The following is an 18,555-nucleotide window of genomic DNA, read 5'->3' on the forward strand; positions in this document are numbered from 1 at the left end:
CTCATTTCTACAAATCATATGACACGTCAAAATAACTAATTAAAAAGACAAAATGAAATTTTTTTATGTATATACGTCAAACTGTAATTGGCATGAACGTAAATATACTTACGTTTTAAAGGAATGAGCCAAATATTATCAATTTCTAAATATACGTTAAATTATGATTTGCCAAAAAGAGAGATAGTCAACCCAGTTTCTTATCTAATTTCTCATACATTACTAATTACCTTTAATTTTCACCTTTACCGAGCAATTGCACAACTAGAACTAGGGCTCATTTGATGATGTTTTTGTGGAAGTGATTTTTTATTTTTTATTTTAACAAACTATATTATCTCCTCTAAGGGAGAGAGAGTGGGTTTAGTCTCACAATGGGCTATCAACAATGTGGTTCAAATTCGCATTCGGCGAGAATCGAACCTAAGATTCACTTACGAATGAAGAGGGATACCACTAGACTGTAATACTAAGTAGCTGTATAAATAATTTTACTTATTAGTAATTTACTAGAGAGCCCCATAAATATTATTGTTGTTATTCAATTTGTTATGATAAAATCGTAAAGGGAAGCATAGGTGTTATAAACCAGCCGATACCAAACCAAAATATGTTTCCTTACAGACCCTCTAATGATCAGTTGAACATCAATGCCATGGAAACCAATGTCACCACCGACAAAAATCCAGTGTCAGTCGACTTCATTAATCCTGCTCCATTGTTGGTGCTGCTTGGAGTCGCTTTCGAGTCTGATGACTTTGAATCGGACGTGGAAGAAGAAGCAGCAGCAGAAGCTGAAGTGGGTGTAGACTCATGACCATTACTTGTAGGGGATGTGCTAGAATTTGAATCTGCTTCTTTGAAAAACTTTGCATCGGGGGAATTTGGTGGCAGATTCAATATACCTGCAAACATGCAAACACAAAAAAATAAAACAAAAATCGCTAAACTTCGTATTCAGATAGCCTAAGGTTCAAATATTTTCATCATATTCGGATTTCTTGGGGTTCATATTCTGATATCGTAAGATTTCATGTTATAGGTATAATAAAACGTTCTAGGACTCACATTCCAGTATCATAAGGTTTCATTTATGGTCACAAGTTCTTTGTTCTTTGGTTACATTGGAGCGTTTCGTACCCTGAACTTAGCATACTCTTATCCATCATTCTACCTACTCTCACCACTAGGGATAACCCCATTGGCTAATGATATCATGTTGTAGGTATCGAGCCATAACTTTGGAGACGGCTAATCACATATAATTTCATAAGAAACTCATATTCAAGAATTGCACGTATGCGCATAAACAAGTTGGCTAAGGCACTGTGCATCCTCGTCTGCATCCAACTTCAAATCTTCATCCATAATTTAGATTTCATCAAAGCTAAGATTAGACTATCACTTGAATTAAAAAAATTGGAGACTTAAGATTCATATGAAAGAGTAGGTAAAATATTGGATGAGACATTATTTACTTGGGCAATCAGAGATTTTGCCATCAATGTCACAAGCTGAGGGCATCTGGAGAGCCAAAGTGGTATTGACAGGAAGCCCCATGGAAGGGTCAGTGCTTTCTTTGATGAGAACACACAAGCACTTTGGTTTGTTGGCCTTCAATTTCTTGGTGTTTTCACAGCACTCGGGCGTTGGTTTCTTGGACGTTCCACTCACAAATGGAATGCAAGCCACAAGGTCCGCCATCTGGTCTGCACACTCCTTCTCATCATCCTCCATTGTTGCCATTGTTGCCACGGCCAGTGAGGCCACCACAATGCAAAACAATCTCAGTTTCTTGCTTCCCATTTTTCTGTGTGTTGTGGATGGTTTTTTTTTTGGGTTTTGATGCTGTTGCCTTCTTCTTTTTGGTGTGCTTTTGCTTTTGGCTTTTGGGGTGGGAAGTGCATGTAGAGCAAGCTAGGTATTTATCAGCTTCCTGTAGTATTCATGGTTTGAAGTGTGACATTGAATACAGGAGATGGATAATGGCTGAGTTAATATTCTGGGGTGCCTTGAGAAGTGGGATTCCTTACCCCAAAGTAGGAAGAAATTGCCATTCCCAATGACATATTTACATTTGCATTTCAGGTATCTGCAGAATCATCGAAATCTAATCTCTTTAAAATTTACGGAACATGAGATTCGAGCTTGTATGCGTGCACACCTAACTTCCATTGCCCTGTAACAAAATCTTTTCTATTCCAACTAACAAAAAATAGACTCGAAGTTGAATGTTAACACAGCGTACGTACTTTGCCTTCACTAAGAAGCGAAAGGCAAACACGTGCATCCGTCTTAAGCATCTAAAAATGGGATCTATCAAAATCAGAGTAAAATTGGGATGAAATTATGACGACTTTTTTGGTTCTTTTGATCGTTTGAGAATCAGCTATACTAGTTTGCAAGTACCCAAAAATCAACCGTCACTGAGTAGTAAGCGCCACTCAAACATCCAATGCAATATATAAGCCAAATGAGCAAAGAAAACGAAGAAACGAAGAAAAACGAAGAAACCTTCTATTAAGAAATCAAGAACACGAAGAAACAAGAGTTTATAGGAGGATAAAATCAACATAAAACATGGAGGAAAATTGCCCAAGATGATGAGATCACACAAAAATCAGCTCAGCTCTATATACAGGTGGGCAATTCCTCTTTACAGAATTTTTCTCACCATTCGTTGGGAAAATCGCAAAAGCTACCAATTAACATGTGGACGGTAAAAAAAAAAAAGTGTTAAAACTGTACAGTGTGCTATACAGAAAAGTACCGAGTCTTTACTCTTTGGTAAATGCGCAGTGTTTCCGGTACTATGAAAGGTGATTCCGTCTTCCATTTAAGTCGGATGAAGTTGAAGCAGGTCTGGATGGAGCAGGTTGTGGTGGGGGAGCTGTAAGGGCATAAGTGAGTCTCGATGATGAACTCTCAATTAGCCCAGCAATTCCGGCAGCAGCGGATTGAGCATTTGAAGGGAGGAAAAGATCATGTTTCTGATCCTTATAAGCACCCCAAACCTGAAAAACGAGCAATTGTCATTGCAAGAGCAACATCAGTATTGGCAGTCTCACTAAAACTCAGTGATGAACGATCAAGATTTTGTAATTCAGATTTCAAAATCTGAAAAAGTGCATCAGATACAGATAAGAGCGAGGACTTACATCTGAGGAATTTAACAAGTCACGTACTTTAGTACAATGCGCCCCCTCCGTTGCAAATGCATGCAAAACCTGGATCGCAGTAAGCCAAAATTTTCAAACATGCCAAGAAAAAGGGAATGAAAAACAGCTAAAATAAAACAATTGAAATGTGATAAAATGGATTCCAAGGACCAAAACCACCTTCAAGCTTTGAACAAATTACCATTTAAACGAATTCAAATGTTGAAACCTTCATGAGACCTAATCGGTGAAATATATAGCATTTCCTAATCCCTAATGAAATGAATATTATAGTCGAACAAGCAGAGAGAATTTTCCTTCACCTTTAAAACAGGCAATGAGAAATATTTTGAAAACAAAGAGGGAACAAGAACTCGGACAAAGTAATCTGTGAACATATCTTTGATGAAAATGTTCCAACCTCAATCGCGAGCACCCTGCCAATAGATGCTTCGGATTCATTCCACTTCATCTGAGAGCAAGGCCCATTCCTTCCTCCAGCTCTCCAATCAAGAAGGCCCAGAAGTACTTCAACAAGACCAACCCTACATTATTCATAGAACTTATGTCAATACCAAAATGAGCAGAAGACAAATCTTCCTTTGAAATCAGAACATCAGCCGTTCCAAATCTGAACATAATCTACAAATATAGCCTGCCAACAAGCGTGTATGGGCAAAATGTGTCAGGGATAAGTTTGCATGGTTAGAGGTTTAGTTGGCATTGCTAAGTGTGGACAATGCAACCATGGAATGTTATATGAATCACGTACCAAGTCTAGACTACGATCGGTCGAAATATAATAAATCAAGACTACAAAAGTTACTCACTTAAGTCCTTGTGCAACAAGTGCATCCCTAGCTCGGTTTCCAGCAACCACAACACGCTTCAGTGTCTCAAGAGCTAGTATGCTTCCACCTAGCCATCCTATTGCTTTCATTAGAAGGGGAACGACCTGTAAAATTGAATAGTGGTAAACATGAGGGGATTAAAAAAATGTGATAGCACCCATACATGACAAAGTGACAAGATATAACTAGAGGAATTCCTGCATGGAATTCCCTATGCTCTCCTCAATAACCGTATTGAATATGGACCAGTAACCGTCTCCCTCAATTCAAAGTAATATGCATTCTAAAGAAGAGGTCAAAGTTGAAGTACTCACTACTACAAATCGACATCTCCCAGAAATATAAGAGAAAATTGCAAATGAAGTCCTTTATGAAAACTTGATAGTCATGGTTTTACGATAGAAATAGAATACATGACTTTTAGATGTAAAACGAATAAGTACATCAAATAAATAGTTTGACGCACCTGAGGAGTTCCTACACTAGTCGCTGCCATAGCTTCAGCACATGTGGTGCTAGCTGCCAGTTGATGTAGAACACGTAAACAACTAAGGCGCACACGTTCTTGGGGAGTTTGAGTGGGCTGTGTGGATCCGTCATCAGATTCATCTGTTTTGTCCACATAATTGCCATTGTTTACCTCCTCTGATGCCATTGTTTCTCGTCTTCCTTCATAAGCCACAGCAGCCACGAGTTTGGGCACATATCCAAGATATCCAACATGATCTGCAAGTGCAGGGTGCACTCGTAATAACGAAACCAACGTAGCAGACAGAAGCAAAGGAAGTTCAGGGTCAACAGCTAGTGTATCGTAATGTGTGGCAGCAATAGATGTCAAATACTGATCTAGCAGTCCTTCCAAGAATCTCTTGGGATTTCTGAGAGGAAACTTGGGATCTTTTAGGAATAATCTAACATAGATTCCGCCAACCTGCATGAGCTGGAAACTGTGAGTTTTCCAAACAATAAGACACTTACATGTTAATACGGCATAACCATGTCCTACCTGTGGCTCATCTCTCATTTCTTGCTGTCCAGATGCCTGCTCAGGTACATCCCAATCAACCACACGACCTTTCATCTGTTCGCGATACAGATCTGATGCCATAGTTGAAATCTGTGCAGACAATGAAGTAGCCATTGCTGGTGTCCATACAAGTTCTGGGGTCTCAGTAGTCTGTTCAAGGGCAACTACAACAGCCTCACCAGGTCCATCCCTAATAACTGAAACCAAGCCATCTGGAAGAAACCTTGCTAATGTTATAACAACTCTAGGCCCATGCATTGGCTGGCCAACAAGCTTCCCCAACAAAGAGGCTGCTGCTGCTCTTTGTTGTAAGGAAATTTCTTCTGCAAATTATGATTCATATCATAAAAAAATGTTAATCTTCTAAGTTAATTTTAAAAAATAGGAAAAGATACAAAAAGTATTTACCCTGCAAAGGCAAAAGAAGTTCAAGGATGTAGACAACTCCCCCATGCTTGGCAGCTGCCCAAGCAAGTTCAGGTGTGCTGGCCAGAGCATAAAGAACATGAAGAACCCCTTCGCGACAAGTTGGGGCTGAGTGAAGCATTTGTAATAAAAGAAGAAGGCTTGATCCATCTGCAACCATAGCCTCCAAGCAGGAAGCATATGTAGTCAAGAGTGACAACACACTCAGGCAAAGTTGAGGAATGTTGCTTTCTGATGCAACAGGCACAGAAAAGCACCCGAAAAGAGGCAATAACTTATCTTTTGTAGAAAAAATTGACGCCAAATTTGGACTGCTTGTCAGTAAGTTCTGCAAAGAAAAAAAGGGAAAAAAGGTCAGATACATAAACAAATTTTTAAGTTTGGAACTTAACACAACAAGAGAGCAAGATACCTTAAGTGAATTCAATGCAAATTTAAGGTTCTTAGCAGCTTCAAATTCTTCCTTATCTACTACTTGTCCATTAGATAGTGCAGAATCTTCAGCCGGAGTATTCTGTTCATCAGTTGATCCAATAGCCGCATCATTAGAATCCTCAGGTGTCTCAAGGGACGAGCCATTCTGATTTGGTACATCCTTAATTTCAGAATCAGTAGCACATTGATTGTGCACAAGATATGCTATAAAATCAACTAATGCAACACAGAAAGCCTCTGGTTCACTGATCTCAGAATCTGGTTGATTGTTATAGACCCTCAAGTAAACATTGCCAACATATAGTTCTTTTGATAGTGCCTTATACCCAAACAGATGTGAATCTTTCATATCATATGAACCATCAGGACCCTGACTTGCACGTTGCTGATCCACAAATTTCAGTAGTTCTGCTCGGGTTGAGGAGTTCCAGATAATCTAGTACACAAATAAATAATACAATCAACCATAAAGAAACTAACATTGCAACGCAACCAAGTGACCCAGATACGGATGTTACAAACTATGTATTGCATTATTTTTTTGTTAAGTAGAAGAGAGTATGCTATATGAAAGCATGCATAAAAATTTACCGTCATAAAAACTATAAATACAGAAACTAGAGCAATTACCTCTGGTGACTCCAAGTTATTGTTTAGTTTAGATAGTAGGTCTTTCGGTGCTTCATCTTTTAACATACTGGCAAGCTTAGGTGTCAACAAAGCTCTGAGGGCAGCAGCTGCAGTCTGATTATAGGGTGTTGTACTCTCATCACTACACAAGCCACTAAGCCTTGATAGTGCCTGCGAGGCACGTACAGCATGCATATTTTTGGCAATTTGTACACTAGCACCAACTCCATGTGATTCTGTTGCATCAGATTCCTCTGCAGTGGAGTCATACTGAAGAAGCAAGGGCAAAAGGTACCTAAAAGCAAGCACACACAATGGAACACAACGAAGATGAAGATTAATTGCTCTTTTTACATAAAAACATAGCATAACAATCAGTTCTACCAAGTATCACTAAGAAACTACAAGTTTGAGACACAGTGAGATAAAGTGACAGTCAATGGATTCACAATGAAACACCATTGACACCAAGAATTAATAAGCAATTGTATTCTCCCATATCCAACCTTAGAAGTCACTCATAACTAAATGCAGATAAAATCAACTAATGGAGATGGCAGACTAATTTGACATTTAACTGAGCAATGAGCAATGAGCAATCTTGCATTTAATATTTAAAGTAACATTTGGGTAAGCTGACTTACCATAAGACACCAGCCTTCAGCAAAGCATCCTGCAATTCAGTGGACACAGACACATGTGCAATAGTCTGGACAGCAGCATCGACAGCAGAAGGTACAAGCTCAAGTTCAGTGCAATGCACAATGTCATCAACTAGTCCAGAATATTCAAGGATCTCAGCCCAGGCACTCTCAAATTTACTCAAAACACAAAAGGTTCGCATCACATTTGTAACAATTATGGCAGATGGTTCACTTGCAGCAGTGCTCGGCTGAACTACGCACATGCAACGCGAAAGAAGATTTGCAAGAAGTTGTATGCCACCATCCCTCACAAGCTCTTCTCCATTCAATGAAGAAGATGCACACCTAATCATGGAAATATAAAAACATATGATATCTTCCTGTCCACATCAGTTTGAATAATAAAACATATGAAAAAGTGGATTAAAGGGTGTTTACGTCAGCCAAATAAGCTCTGATGCCACAACCAGGAGGGGTGCTCTATCTGAGGAAAGAAAATTGTTATCATCCTTGTCCACAGTAACTGCATTGAGCAACATTGGATAACCAGCATATTTAAATGGCTCCAGAATGACTCCATAGCGTCTGTACAAGATACACTGTCCTTTCAATAAAAGCAACAGTCGCCAAGGCTGAGGGCCTTGCAAGCCTTGCATAGTGGCCTACAAACAATAATACAGAGTTATCAAATATCTTAACAGAAGGAAGAATACCTATCATCGTCTGTCCACACACAATAAAATAAAATTAGATACCTACGGCTACATAGAACTTTGTATAGCTCCAATACACATTAACAAGATTACAAATGCACTCTGAAAAGATGCATATCCAAAGGCTTAAAAGGATGCATCAAAGAAAAATACTCAAATACACAGGCACTGAGGTGCACAACCAATATTTACAGAATATAGAATACTAAGCCGGAAAAATGGCATCCACTACATACATAAAAGACTTAGATGCCCAGTACAAGTCTAGAAAAGAAATAGGTTCGTTCAGGTAATTTTCATGGTCATCTTTGACATACCGAAAATGACCAACATCCAACTGCAATGAATTTCTAGAGATTTTGGAGCAAAATGAATTTTGGACATGTGCACATAACCAATATTTTAAGCATGCTCGTTAAACAAAGACCAGTTCTGTGGGGCAGTATGTACCTGCAGGCGCTCATAAGCTTTCTGTACAGAAAGAAACTTATCCCTTCCTTCAGGATTTTTGTCTGGATGGTATCTCATGGCAAGTTTCCTATATTGCCGTTTAAGCTTTTCTTCATCAATGTTCTCAATCTGCTTGGATATGCTAGGCATCTCCTCACCCATCTCAAAAGAATGCCTTGTGTTGGCATCATCATTTGATACATCTTCCAAGGAAATCTCTAATATTTTGCAAGCTTCTTCTTCAGAAAGATCCATTGGCCGTCTTGTCAACTCCTCACGCCACATTACTAATAATGATTGTAGGAACTCAACATGTTCAACAATTGGCCAATTTGGAAATCGAATCTCGTCACACAAGTTCCGGAGGTAATAACAGTGACACCACATTTCATCTCTTAACTCTGGGTATGTCACTGGTGGCATTGGAGCATATTCATATAAAGAATGGCAGTGCTGAGACAATTTCTGAGGAAAGTCACCAAGATGCTGCAAAATCTGGACGAAGAAAATATTTTGAGATAATTAATACTCTCTATACATAATAGTAACAAAACACATTACTCATTTAAAGCTTCAAATACCTGACGAATCAGATTTTCCGCTCGCATCTTGTGTGTCCATATAATCTCTGGAGTATCAGAGTCCGATACCATTGCAGCTGCAAATGCAGCTGGACCACTACGTTCCAATACATACAACAAAGATGCAGGAAGAAGCCCACCCAATACACTGCGTTTCGCCAGAGGCAAGGAAGAGGAAACTGCAGCGTCTTCACCACCATGAAATGCTTGATGAACATGAGTCAATGAGAAGAGTTGGGAGATTGAAAGGAGATTAGATCCAGGATATGCCAGGGCAAAATAAAATACCCCTGTGCTGTATAGTCGAATCATGGGCTTGGGATTTCTAGTTACAACGGCCTTAAGTAAAGCAGCAGCACCCTCTACAATACTTGGCTCTCCAGAAAGCATAGCCTAAATAAATTTGGAAAAATACATAGTGATATAATAATGCTTTTCACGATACTTCTTAATAAGGGCCACATAAAAAAAAAATTGAAAATGAACTATGCTAGAATCACCTGAGCAATATGTGGAAGGCAGCGTGGACTTGACAAGATCCATTTTACTGTAGGAGTTGGGGTAACTATCTCTCCAGCATCATCTAAATCTGAATGTGCAGATACCATGCTATGTAATATGGACAATGCTGCCTCACCAATCTGAATACAGAAACCATATGCTAGAACATGTCAAGCATATAAAATGAGAAGAGACAAGAAAATGGCAACTTTTCTACAATATAGTAGACAAAAGATATAAAAGAGACTTAATCAAAAAGCATTCACCCCGATTATTTTAAAATGTTTTGATAGATGTATCCTTATGTATTCAATTAACTGAGGTAATATTCAGATGTACCTTACCATGAAATTCAATGAAAATCTATGATAAACCAATTTTAGGAGATCAATAAATTGAACATTAACACGTCTAGGAGATAACAAATAGAAAAAAGCATTTGATATTTTATCTACAAGTTTAGCACCCATTATAATTACTTGAAACTAGAGCTACAAGTGCAGCAAAGATTTGCAGAGACCAAACTGCTTCTAGAAACAAAAAGTACACAATTGTTACAACATAGACCAACTTTTTAAGTCCCATGCATATTAAAACTACACCTGAGTTGGCGTGAGAACAGGGACTCGAACAGCTAAAGCCCAACGAAGTTCACGGATATCCCGCAATCTCTTCCAGTCCAACATCCCAGAAGCCCAGCATCTCGTTGTCCAGTTAATATCCTTCTTTGACCAAAATCTCCTAATGGCATCCTTTTCAACAGGTCCAACCTGTGCTCCTTCCTTGTCAATAAACATCCATTCCTTGAGCGGTTCCATAAAAGCAGTAGCAGCAATCAAATTAGATTGCAAAGGAATAGCTGTCCTTTCAGAAGCCTCATGAGCTACTGTTAGCATATCAACAGCTAACACACATCCTCCCACCAAAACACACACCTCCACATTTGACAAAACCTTCATTAACGCCTTCACAAACAGTAAACTATAGAAAGTTATCACCTTCCCCATACTGAACTGAAAATGAAAATGAAAAGGCCATTTCCATTTACAAGGATGACAAGTGGTTAACCTACAAAACAAAAGGGTGGCAAAACTTGGAACCCTGGTGCATAGTAAAGGCAATGAGAATGTCTCGATGCCTTGTTGGTGAACTCTCAGCAGTTTGTCACACACATCCAGAAAGGAAGCATATCAATAAATGCATACAGCTTTTATTTATGAATATATATATATATGAGAAAGAGAGAAAACCAATCTGAATTACAACCTACATATGTATTTGTCGGATGTTATTCCTGATTACACAATGGAGAGGTAACTAGCGAGTGAAAGGACAGCAAAGATTTTGCATAGACAAAACAAATTTAAAGAATTTTCATACCCAACTTTTTTGTAAGTGTTCCCAACCTATCTTCGCAAACTACCCCTACTGAAACCCAAACTGATGTCAAGCCAATTTGTATTTCTAGAGAAATAAAGAATAAAAGACTTGTACCTTCAAGAGCAAAAGAAGGCGGTGCCTTAAAGCCCTATCATCTGTCCTATCCAAAAGGACTGTGATGTGAGCAGTGCCCTCAAAGGGACCCACTGTCATGTAATGCTGTTCATACACAATTGCCATCGCTCTTGCACAGAGCTCTCTCACTGAATATCCTCCTCCACCTCCAAAACCATCTAGTCTTCCCATGTCACACCAATCATCAGATGCACCCATTTCATCTGGAACAGCACCATCTACGGTAAGTCCTATGTCTGCATCACATAAGAACCGATGGTAGAGTGCTCTAAAGAATGCAACTGGATCGCGCAATGGAAATTTTTTTGCCCTGCCAACACTGCCACTCTCAAGCAGTAAACGCAGATAATACTGACCCACACAAACTTCTTTGGACAAGCTTAGATATCTAACAGAGAACTCAGAGTAGTTCCAAGATATTTGTGGCACGCTATCTTGACCAGTCGCAGTCTCTACCATAGCACCTCCTGGAACAATATCTTCAGTACGCTCCTTCTCAACATCTAACTTATGAACCTCAGCCTGCAAAGTCTCCCTCAACTCTTGCCGGGTACGCTCATTCCAGATCAAATCTGCACGATTGTGATCAAGGCTAAATGCTCGCCAGAATTCAGGCCAATTACAAAGTAGCCTGCCAGATCCCACCGGAGTGTTTTCAACAACAACCTGAGCAGGAGCAGGGAGGCCTGTGCTCTGGAAACCAGTAGTATTGGAATCAGAATCAGATGAGATTGAAGTATTTGCTTCCACTGCCTCATGAATGCTCGTTGACTGAATATCAGCTGACGCCACAAGTGCTGAATGATTCTTTTGTGGAACACCTGAAAAGACTTCAGCCATCAAATTTTCACCGGTTTGACTTTGAGCAACAGAAGATTGAAGAATAGAAGCCTGTCCAGAACTCGAAACCAGTGCAGACCTTTGATTGCTATCAGCCTTAAAAGCACCACCACCTGTCTGTGTCATGGGATCACCAACTTCAGAATTGTTTATATTAGGTAAGGAATGCTCTTGAGATGTTGGTCCTCTCCCTGCACGACCTTTCCTCAATTGGAGTAAGCGTCTCTGCCTTCTGCTGGTCAAGGATCCTTCTTGATTCGCATCTTCCAATTGAGTTCCATCAGAACGTGTGTGCAAATAAGCAACAAGCCCAGGAGGCAGAACTCTAGACAATAAATCCAGAGCTGGCTGATAAGAATCTGCCCAAAGAGCAACAAGCTGTCGACTAACTTCACGTCGCTCACCAGGAGGAAGGAAGAACGCATGCAATAAATGCCTCAGTAGAGCACCATCGCGCAATGCAGCATCACGCATTGACTCTGCTGCAATTGCATCTTCTTCCGCAATTGTACGCATGATCACAGCCACTGTTTCCCTAACACTTTCAGCCGGATGTCCAAACAATGCAAACAAACGACGCTTCAAACCAGCTACTTGGCGTAACAGCTCAACAAACACTGTGTATTGTGTTGTCTCACCATGTGGTTCACATATCATAGCCTCAAGAACCTCAACAACAGCCATTGACAATAATGGTGATACAGACATAGGCTTAAGTCTGTTGGAGAGTATAATAGCATAACCATGATTGGCAAACAACACTGACTTTGTGTGCATAATTGTGGCATGCTGCTCTCCTTTAGAATCCATTAGTATATTTGTATCCCCGGGACCACCACCAATAAGTACTGCGACAAGGCCTGCTGCTTCAGCAGCTACACCCTCTGAACCATTTCTGAGTAAGCCCATTATTCTTCCAACAGCAGCAGGAAAAGACAAGACATGTGAAGCAGCAGTTCTTGAAGCTAGTAATCTATGTAAGCATGCAATAAAGCCCATCACCGTCGCAGCCGCTTTAGGTGAAGGTGGAGGTAAGGGAGGGGACTCTGGAGGAAGATTTGGCGTAGATGGAAGCATTGTTATTAAAGCCATCAAAGTCACCTCAGGTACTTCTATGTTCGGGGGAACTCCACTATATGGTATACATGCATTGAACTCTCTTATTCTACGCCATAGCTTAGCTCTTGATCCAGGAATAGAACCACCTTCAGAAACTGCATCCTTGGCAGCTGCTGCGAAGTGTTTCAAATGCATAGATGCACTCTCCATATCTGCAACAGCCTGCTGGAGTCCAAATTGTAATTGGACCCTCCCGCAAGGTGGATCAATGCGATGCCCAGGCATTGTCAGTCTTGGTAACACAGTCACAGCACATTGGCCCTGCACAAATTAAACCAAACGCTCAACCCAGGCCCATGAAGAGAAATCATTGCATTATGGAAGAAATTCATGGGTAAAACCTGATCGATATTTACAAGAGCACGGATCTACCTACTTCTGTTTGCAATAGATCCCGAACTGCTGCCAGTAGGCTATCACGAGACGTGCTTGCGTAAACCTACAATCCATCATACACATCAGAAACATGACCTCGTGATAAACCTGGAATTCAAAAGGAAGGTTATGCTCACATGGATGGGACACCCATCATTGAACTCAATTGCAAACATTTGGGGCTCCTCAGCAAATCGAACAAGTGCGTATACTGCAGATAAAGGTCGAACAATAACAGCCTGCACACATCTAGTGACTATTCTCAACATTTGATATAATTCCATGAAATGCTAGTATATACAGAAGTAAAAGCCAAAAAAGTTTTAAAGAATTTAAATTTTCATTATTCCATTCTTATAATTTGTTTATGTACAAAAATTGCATGGGCTTTGGGTCCTGGGCAAAAGGGGTCCTTTATTTTGTTAAGAGTTTATTCATTCATCTGAAATGTAGCACTTGTTTTCTTATTCATTCCAGGGACGGCGAGGTAAATGCTTAAATTTAGACATCTTTTATAAAGGAAGCCTAGTTCAAGACTAATGCCCCGACCTTCATGTCACCAACCTAAAGTTTGTTTCAGTAAATTCATCAGCTTACTTCATAGTTCTCTGGGCGTCTTTCAACAAGAGAAACTTTTGTAAGAATCAGTTGACGAGATACAGCATCACCATTCTCCCCAAGTCCACCTTTTGGGCCAACACTCAAACTCAACCCTGGAACATTTAAAGTTCCACGAGCAGCAGAGCGCAACCTTGTCACAGACCAACCTCCGCATGGAGTTTCTTCTGCTCCAACTGCCTCTTTTGCTGCATTACCAGATAAATTGATTAATGAACAGCCAAATAGACAATGTTGCTGGAACACAGAAAGAACAAGAAAAGAAGATAACTACTACAAAGAGCCCCTAGAAAAGGGTTATAAAGTGCTACCCCTTCGCTTTATGTACTCTGGTATAGTGAGAGACTGAGAAGTGTCCACAATTAGTGACAACCCCACCATAGATTTTGCTGTTTTGGTCTGCATGAAATGCATTACAATAAGTACTGATTCAAGAGGCTTATTAAAAAATAATCCCTCAGCACAAAAGGGTTTTTTAGGGGGGCACTTCATACATAAAGTTGAACTTACAGTAAATGAGCATTGACATAAAGTTTAAAAGAAATGTTCAAAAAAAAAATTGATAGCTCACGGTTAGTCGTACCAAACTTGCAATGATAACTGAATTCGTGGTTCCAGAAGCAGCTTGAAAAGCTTTAGATTTTCTTCCATATAAAGGACAAAGAACAAAACTTCCATGTTCACCGCCTTTCTTCCCATAAGCATCAGAAAGGAAAACAATGGCAGGCGAATCAAAATCTCTGAAATCCAAGCACCAACGGAGGTCTCCACTTTTTAAATCAATAAGTTCAACCCCAACATAAGTAACTTTTAATTTCTGCAAGGCCATCAATCGTTACAAAAAATCAGTCTAATACTTATAAAGAGCAAAACGAACATGTCCGTCAACATAACAGACCACTCAAATATTATCAACATTCAAATAAACATCAGTTTAGTAAAAATCATTAACGACATATACTTGCAAGCAACATACATTCATCCAAAATTCAAGACAGCAGTGTTCAAGTCTACTTTTTTCTTTTGTACAAGTAGTAACGGCATGAAAAGTAAACCCATTTCTGATTATTCTCCCCAGTTCCATAACTTCTATGCTAAAACTATTCGGTAAAGAAGCAAACTACCAGTCTCCCGAATTCCATAAATTCAATGCTAAAACTATTCGGTAAAGAAGCATACTACTAGTCTCCCAATTTCATAAATTCGATACTAAAGCCTAAAACTATTCGGTAAAGAAGCATACTTTGCACTAAAACTCTACTCTTCCAAGGCAAATTTGCTCATGGGTTTGAAGCAATCAGATTATTACCATCGAATCTTCGACTAACAAAGTTGTGAACTGCCTACTGATTCTTCTACTATCAAATTGGCACAGTAAAACGACATTGCACAAACACTAACAAGCATTGGAAGAGAAGTAACTTACGAATGGGACCCACTCGGCATTCCGGCGCCGGAGATGAAGCACCGGAAACTCAGCGACGGCGCCCAACCGATTCCTCCTAATCCTGTGCAACTCGGTCAGTATACTCGCTCTGTACCTAGACGAGAACTTAATGCCTTTGAATTTCCCCCGTCCGTCCGTCCGAACACTCAAATTGAACTCGTTGGAGTTCTGGTCGCGGCTGATGATCGGCGCGGCGGAGTCAAAATCGGTGGCGACGTCGTAGGAATTGGTGACGGAGAGCGTGGCGGGGTCCAAGGTGGTTATGGCCACGTTCGAGAGGCAGAGAATTCGCTTGTAGCGGCCACGCCACGAGTGCTTGATGACCAAGTAGCGGGCGAGGTACTCCGGCTCCTCGACGACGGCGGGGGCAGAACGGGAAGAAGAATTGGAGGAGTTATTGGAGCTGTCCATCAGCGCGGGTGCGGGTGCCGGTGCGGGTGAGGGGCTTTGATCGGGTGCCTGGCGGCTCACGGATTCTACGTGCGGGAGGAAGTGGAGGGTGTGGGTGCGAGGTGCATTGTGGTGGCGAAGAAAGAACCAGAGTCCGGAGCCGGGTCGACCCGGTGGAGGCACAGAGGCCGCGGCCTGAGACCGAGACTGAATCGCCCCCAGCTCTGACGGTTATTTACGGGCTCTGCCACAGCGCCCAGTTTTTCTTCTATTTCCGATCGATCAAACCCTAGCTGAACCGGATTGAATCATCGGACATCGTAAGGCCGCGTTTGGATTGAAAGAATTGGAATAATCAATTGAATGGAAGAAAGAAGAAAGAAGAAGAGCTTTGCCTCGCTGTGTACAATACTGTCAAAAGCACATCCTAACTTTTGCATCGACACATTTTGCCCAAAATATCATTGTCACCTGACTGTGACCTATCTTTAAATAAGAAACGGTGCCGTATTGCAGTCAAACCTTTTTGAAAGTTCATTTATTTTTTTTTTGGAAAGTGTTGTTAGCAGTTGACAAATTTTATTATACGCCTGTCACAATCTTTCTATTTATTAAAAGAATTTAGAATGCAAAATAAGATTTTTGAAGTGCTAATAATAATTCTTGTATTTTTTATCCGAAGTCCTATAAAAAATGGACAATCATAATTTAATTGAATGAATACCTTTTTATAAAGGAAACTTTAACGAAAACCTTCCGATACTGTTTACTTTAACAAAAAATTATATTTGTACACTCAAAAATCAATCTTTGTACTATTCACTTTGCCTTTTATCTTGTCTTTATCGTTAAAACATAAAATTTTTAAATTTTTTTACATTAGTTTTCCTTTTTATTAAACATGTCAATCTAACTGATAAAAAAACGAGCTACTCACTTGTCCATACTAGGATACCATTGAAGATAACGCCCTTTTTATAAAATAATTCACTCATTTTTAATATTTCACCCGACTTTTGTTTCATGAAAAGAAAAAGTATTAAAATCATCTAATACTATTATGCACAAGAATCTTTAACACTCAAATTTGACGTCAAAAGTTATGTATAAGTAGTCAAAGGTAGACCTCTCACTTCAAATACATCCCACAAGGGATTAATTTAGTTAGAAATTGGGTAAAGTACAAAAAAACTATCTCAATTATTGGTGTCACGACACTTTCATATCTCATCTTTTAAAATTGACAATATCATATCTCATCTTACGAATTTGTGTCAATGTTATACCTTCCGTTAGCTTGGTGTGAATTTCTCAGTTAAATGCTGACGTGGCTTGATTCAGAGCCCACTTTCTATTAAAAAAAATTGATAAAATATTATTAAAAACTAGAAAAAAAAATCATTTAATATTTTTTAAATATTTAAATAATAAAGAAAAGTAAAAAACAAAAAACAAAACAAAACAAAACATTTCGTCCCTTTCCCCCTTCCCTCCCTCATCTACCTGTTGCAAGCCTGCAACCCAGAAAACAAAAGAAGAAAAAAAAAAAAAAAAACTTCATCCCTTCCCACCCTTCCCCCACCCCCACGTCCTTCTTTATTCTTCCCATCCCCCCACCCCACCCCTCTTCTCTCCCACCCAAGCCCTTACCTGCAACCCAGAAAAATCCCAGTTCGTCTTCCCCTCGCATCCACCCTCCACACCCACCCAACCTTGCACCCATCTCTCATGGAATTGGTCTGGCGAACAAGATATGAGTTTTTTTATGGGGTTTTTTCTTCTTCTTCTTCTTCTTCTTCTTCCTCCTCCTTATTTTTCTTTGTTGCAAGGGGTTGGATTTGTTTTGGAGGGGACGAACTGGGTTGGGGTTTTTTTTTTCTTCTTCTTCTTCTTGTTTTGGAGGGACGAACTGGGTTGGGTTTTTTCTTCTTCTTCTTCTTCTTCTTCCTCCTTTTTCTCCTTCTTATTCTTCTTCTTCTTCTTCGGGGCCGGGGGGGGGGGGGCGGGGGTGGGGTTGATGGGTTTTCAAATTTTTTATTTTTATTTTTTTTTGGTTGAAGATTACGCAAGGATTCTTATTCTTCTTCTTCTTCTTCGGGGCCGGGGGGGGGTGGGGTTGATGGGTTTTCAAATTTTTTATTTTTATTTTTTTTTGGTTGAAGATTACGCAAGGAAGAAAAAGATGGGGAGAGAGAAGGGGGGAGGGGGTGGATGGGACGAAAGGTTTTGACTTTTTTTTTTTTAACTTTTCTTTATTATTTTAATATTTAGAAATATTAAACGAATTTTTTTTTAGTTTTTTTAAATATTTTATTATTTTTTTAATAGAAAGTGAGGTCTGGATCAAGCCACATCAGTATTTAACTAACAAATTAACGGCAGGCTAACGGTAGGTATAACATTGGCACAAATTCGTAAAATGAGGTATGACATTGTCAATTTTAAAAGATGAGGTATGAAAGTGTCGTGACACCAATAGTTGAGGTAGTTTTTTGTACTTTACCCTTAGAAATTTCACATCTTTTACTTAAGATGTGAACTTGAATTGTATGGGAAGAAATATCAATTTCGAGAGATTTTTAATACCTTTTTCGTAGTGTCATGTGGTATATATACATAAAAAAATTTATAACAAAATTATCGCATGAATAGATTAAGAAAATATTGAATTTTTCTATACATGTATAATAACTCATAAGCTAATAACACCACGTAACTATGCTATAGTCATGTGATGGTGACATTAAAAATTTCTCTTTGCGAAGAGCATACTATGAATTAATAACATTTCACGAAATTTGGACTTATTGAAGATTATTTGGATGGAGACCCAAA

At 39.5% G+C, this 18,555-nt stretch overlaps 2 protein-coding genes across 8 annotated transcripts; both read right to left on the reverse strand.

Moving 5' to 3' along the window:
* Positions 1 to 528: 528 nt before the first annotated feature.
* On the reverse strand, positions 529 to 2,145 carry LOC103962989 (non-specific lipid transfer protein GPI-anchored 14). The gene is given in 4 exon segments (XM_009375777.3): positions 529 to 905; positions 1,479 to 1,809; positions 1,811 to 1,858; positions 1,860 to 2,145. Coding segments are annotated over 4 exon segments (696 nt in total). The 5' UTR covers positions 1,908 to 2,145; the 3' UTR covers positions 529 to 636.
* Positions 2,146 to 2,497: 352 nt separating this feature from the next.
* On the reverse strand, positions 2,498 to 15,959 carry LOC103962988 (dnaJ homolog subfamily C GRV2-like). Of its 7 annotated transcripts, none has more exons than XM_048585814.1 (22): positions 15,310 to 15,959; positions 14,467 to 14,700; positions 14,195 to 14,282; positions 13,863 to 14,071; positions 13,403 to 13,504; positions 13,267 to 13,329; positions 10,911 to 13,151; positions 10,019 to 10,381; positions 9,416 to 9,556; positions 8,916 to 9,308; positions 8,335 to 8,829; positions 7,610 to 7,833; positions 7,172 to 7,516; positions 6,528 to 6,822; positions 5,875 to 6,333; positions 5,445 to 5,790; positions 5,016 to 5,359; positions 4,476 to 4,940; positions 3,989 to 4,113; positions 3,580 to 3,703; positions 3,159 to 3,227; positions 2,498 to 3,014 (listed from the first exon to the last, which is right to left on the reverse strand). In XM_048585814.1, the coding sequence occupies exons 1-22, from the start codon at positions 15,739 to 15,741 to the stop codon at positions 2,811 to 2,813; spliced, it is 7,761 nt and encodes a 2,586-aa protein (XP_048441771.1). In that variant the 5' UTR covers positions 15,742 to 15,959; the 3' UTR covers positions 2,498 to 2,810. The 7 variants fall into 7 exon arrangements, with proteins under 7 accessions (XP_048441771.1, XP_048441767.1, XP_048441774.1 ...); XM_048585810.1 differs by having other exon boundaries at positions 10,019 to 10,429; XM_048585817.1 differs by lacking the exon at positions 10,019 to 10,381.
* Between the last annotated feature and the right edge of the window lie 2,596 nt (positions 15,960 to 18,555).

Source organism: the organism of the source record quoted next, unplaced genomic scaffold (genome assembly GCF_019419815.1).
Source record: "Pyrus x bretschneideri cultivar Hongxiangsu unplaced genomic scaffold, Pyrus_bretschneideri_v1 Contig1, whole genome shotgun sequence".
In the NCBI taxonomy this organism is placed as follows: Eukaryota; Viridiplantae; Streptophyta; class Magnoliopsida; order Rosales; family Rosaceae; genus Pyrus; species Pyrus x bretschneideri.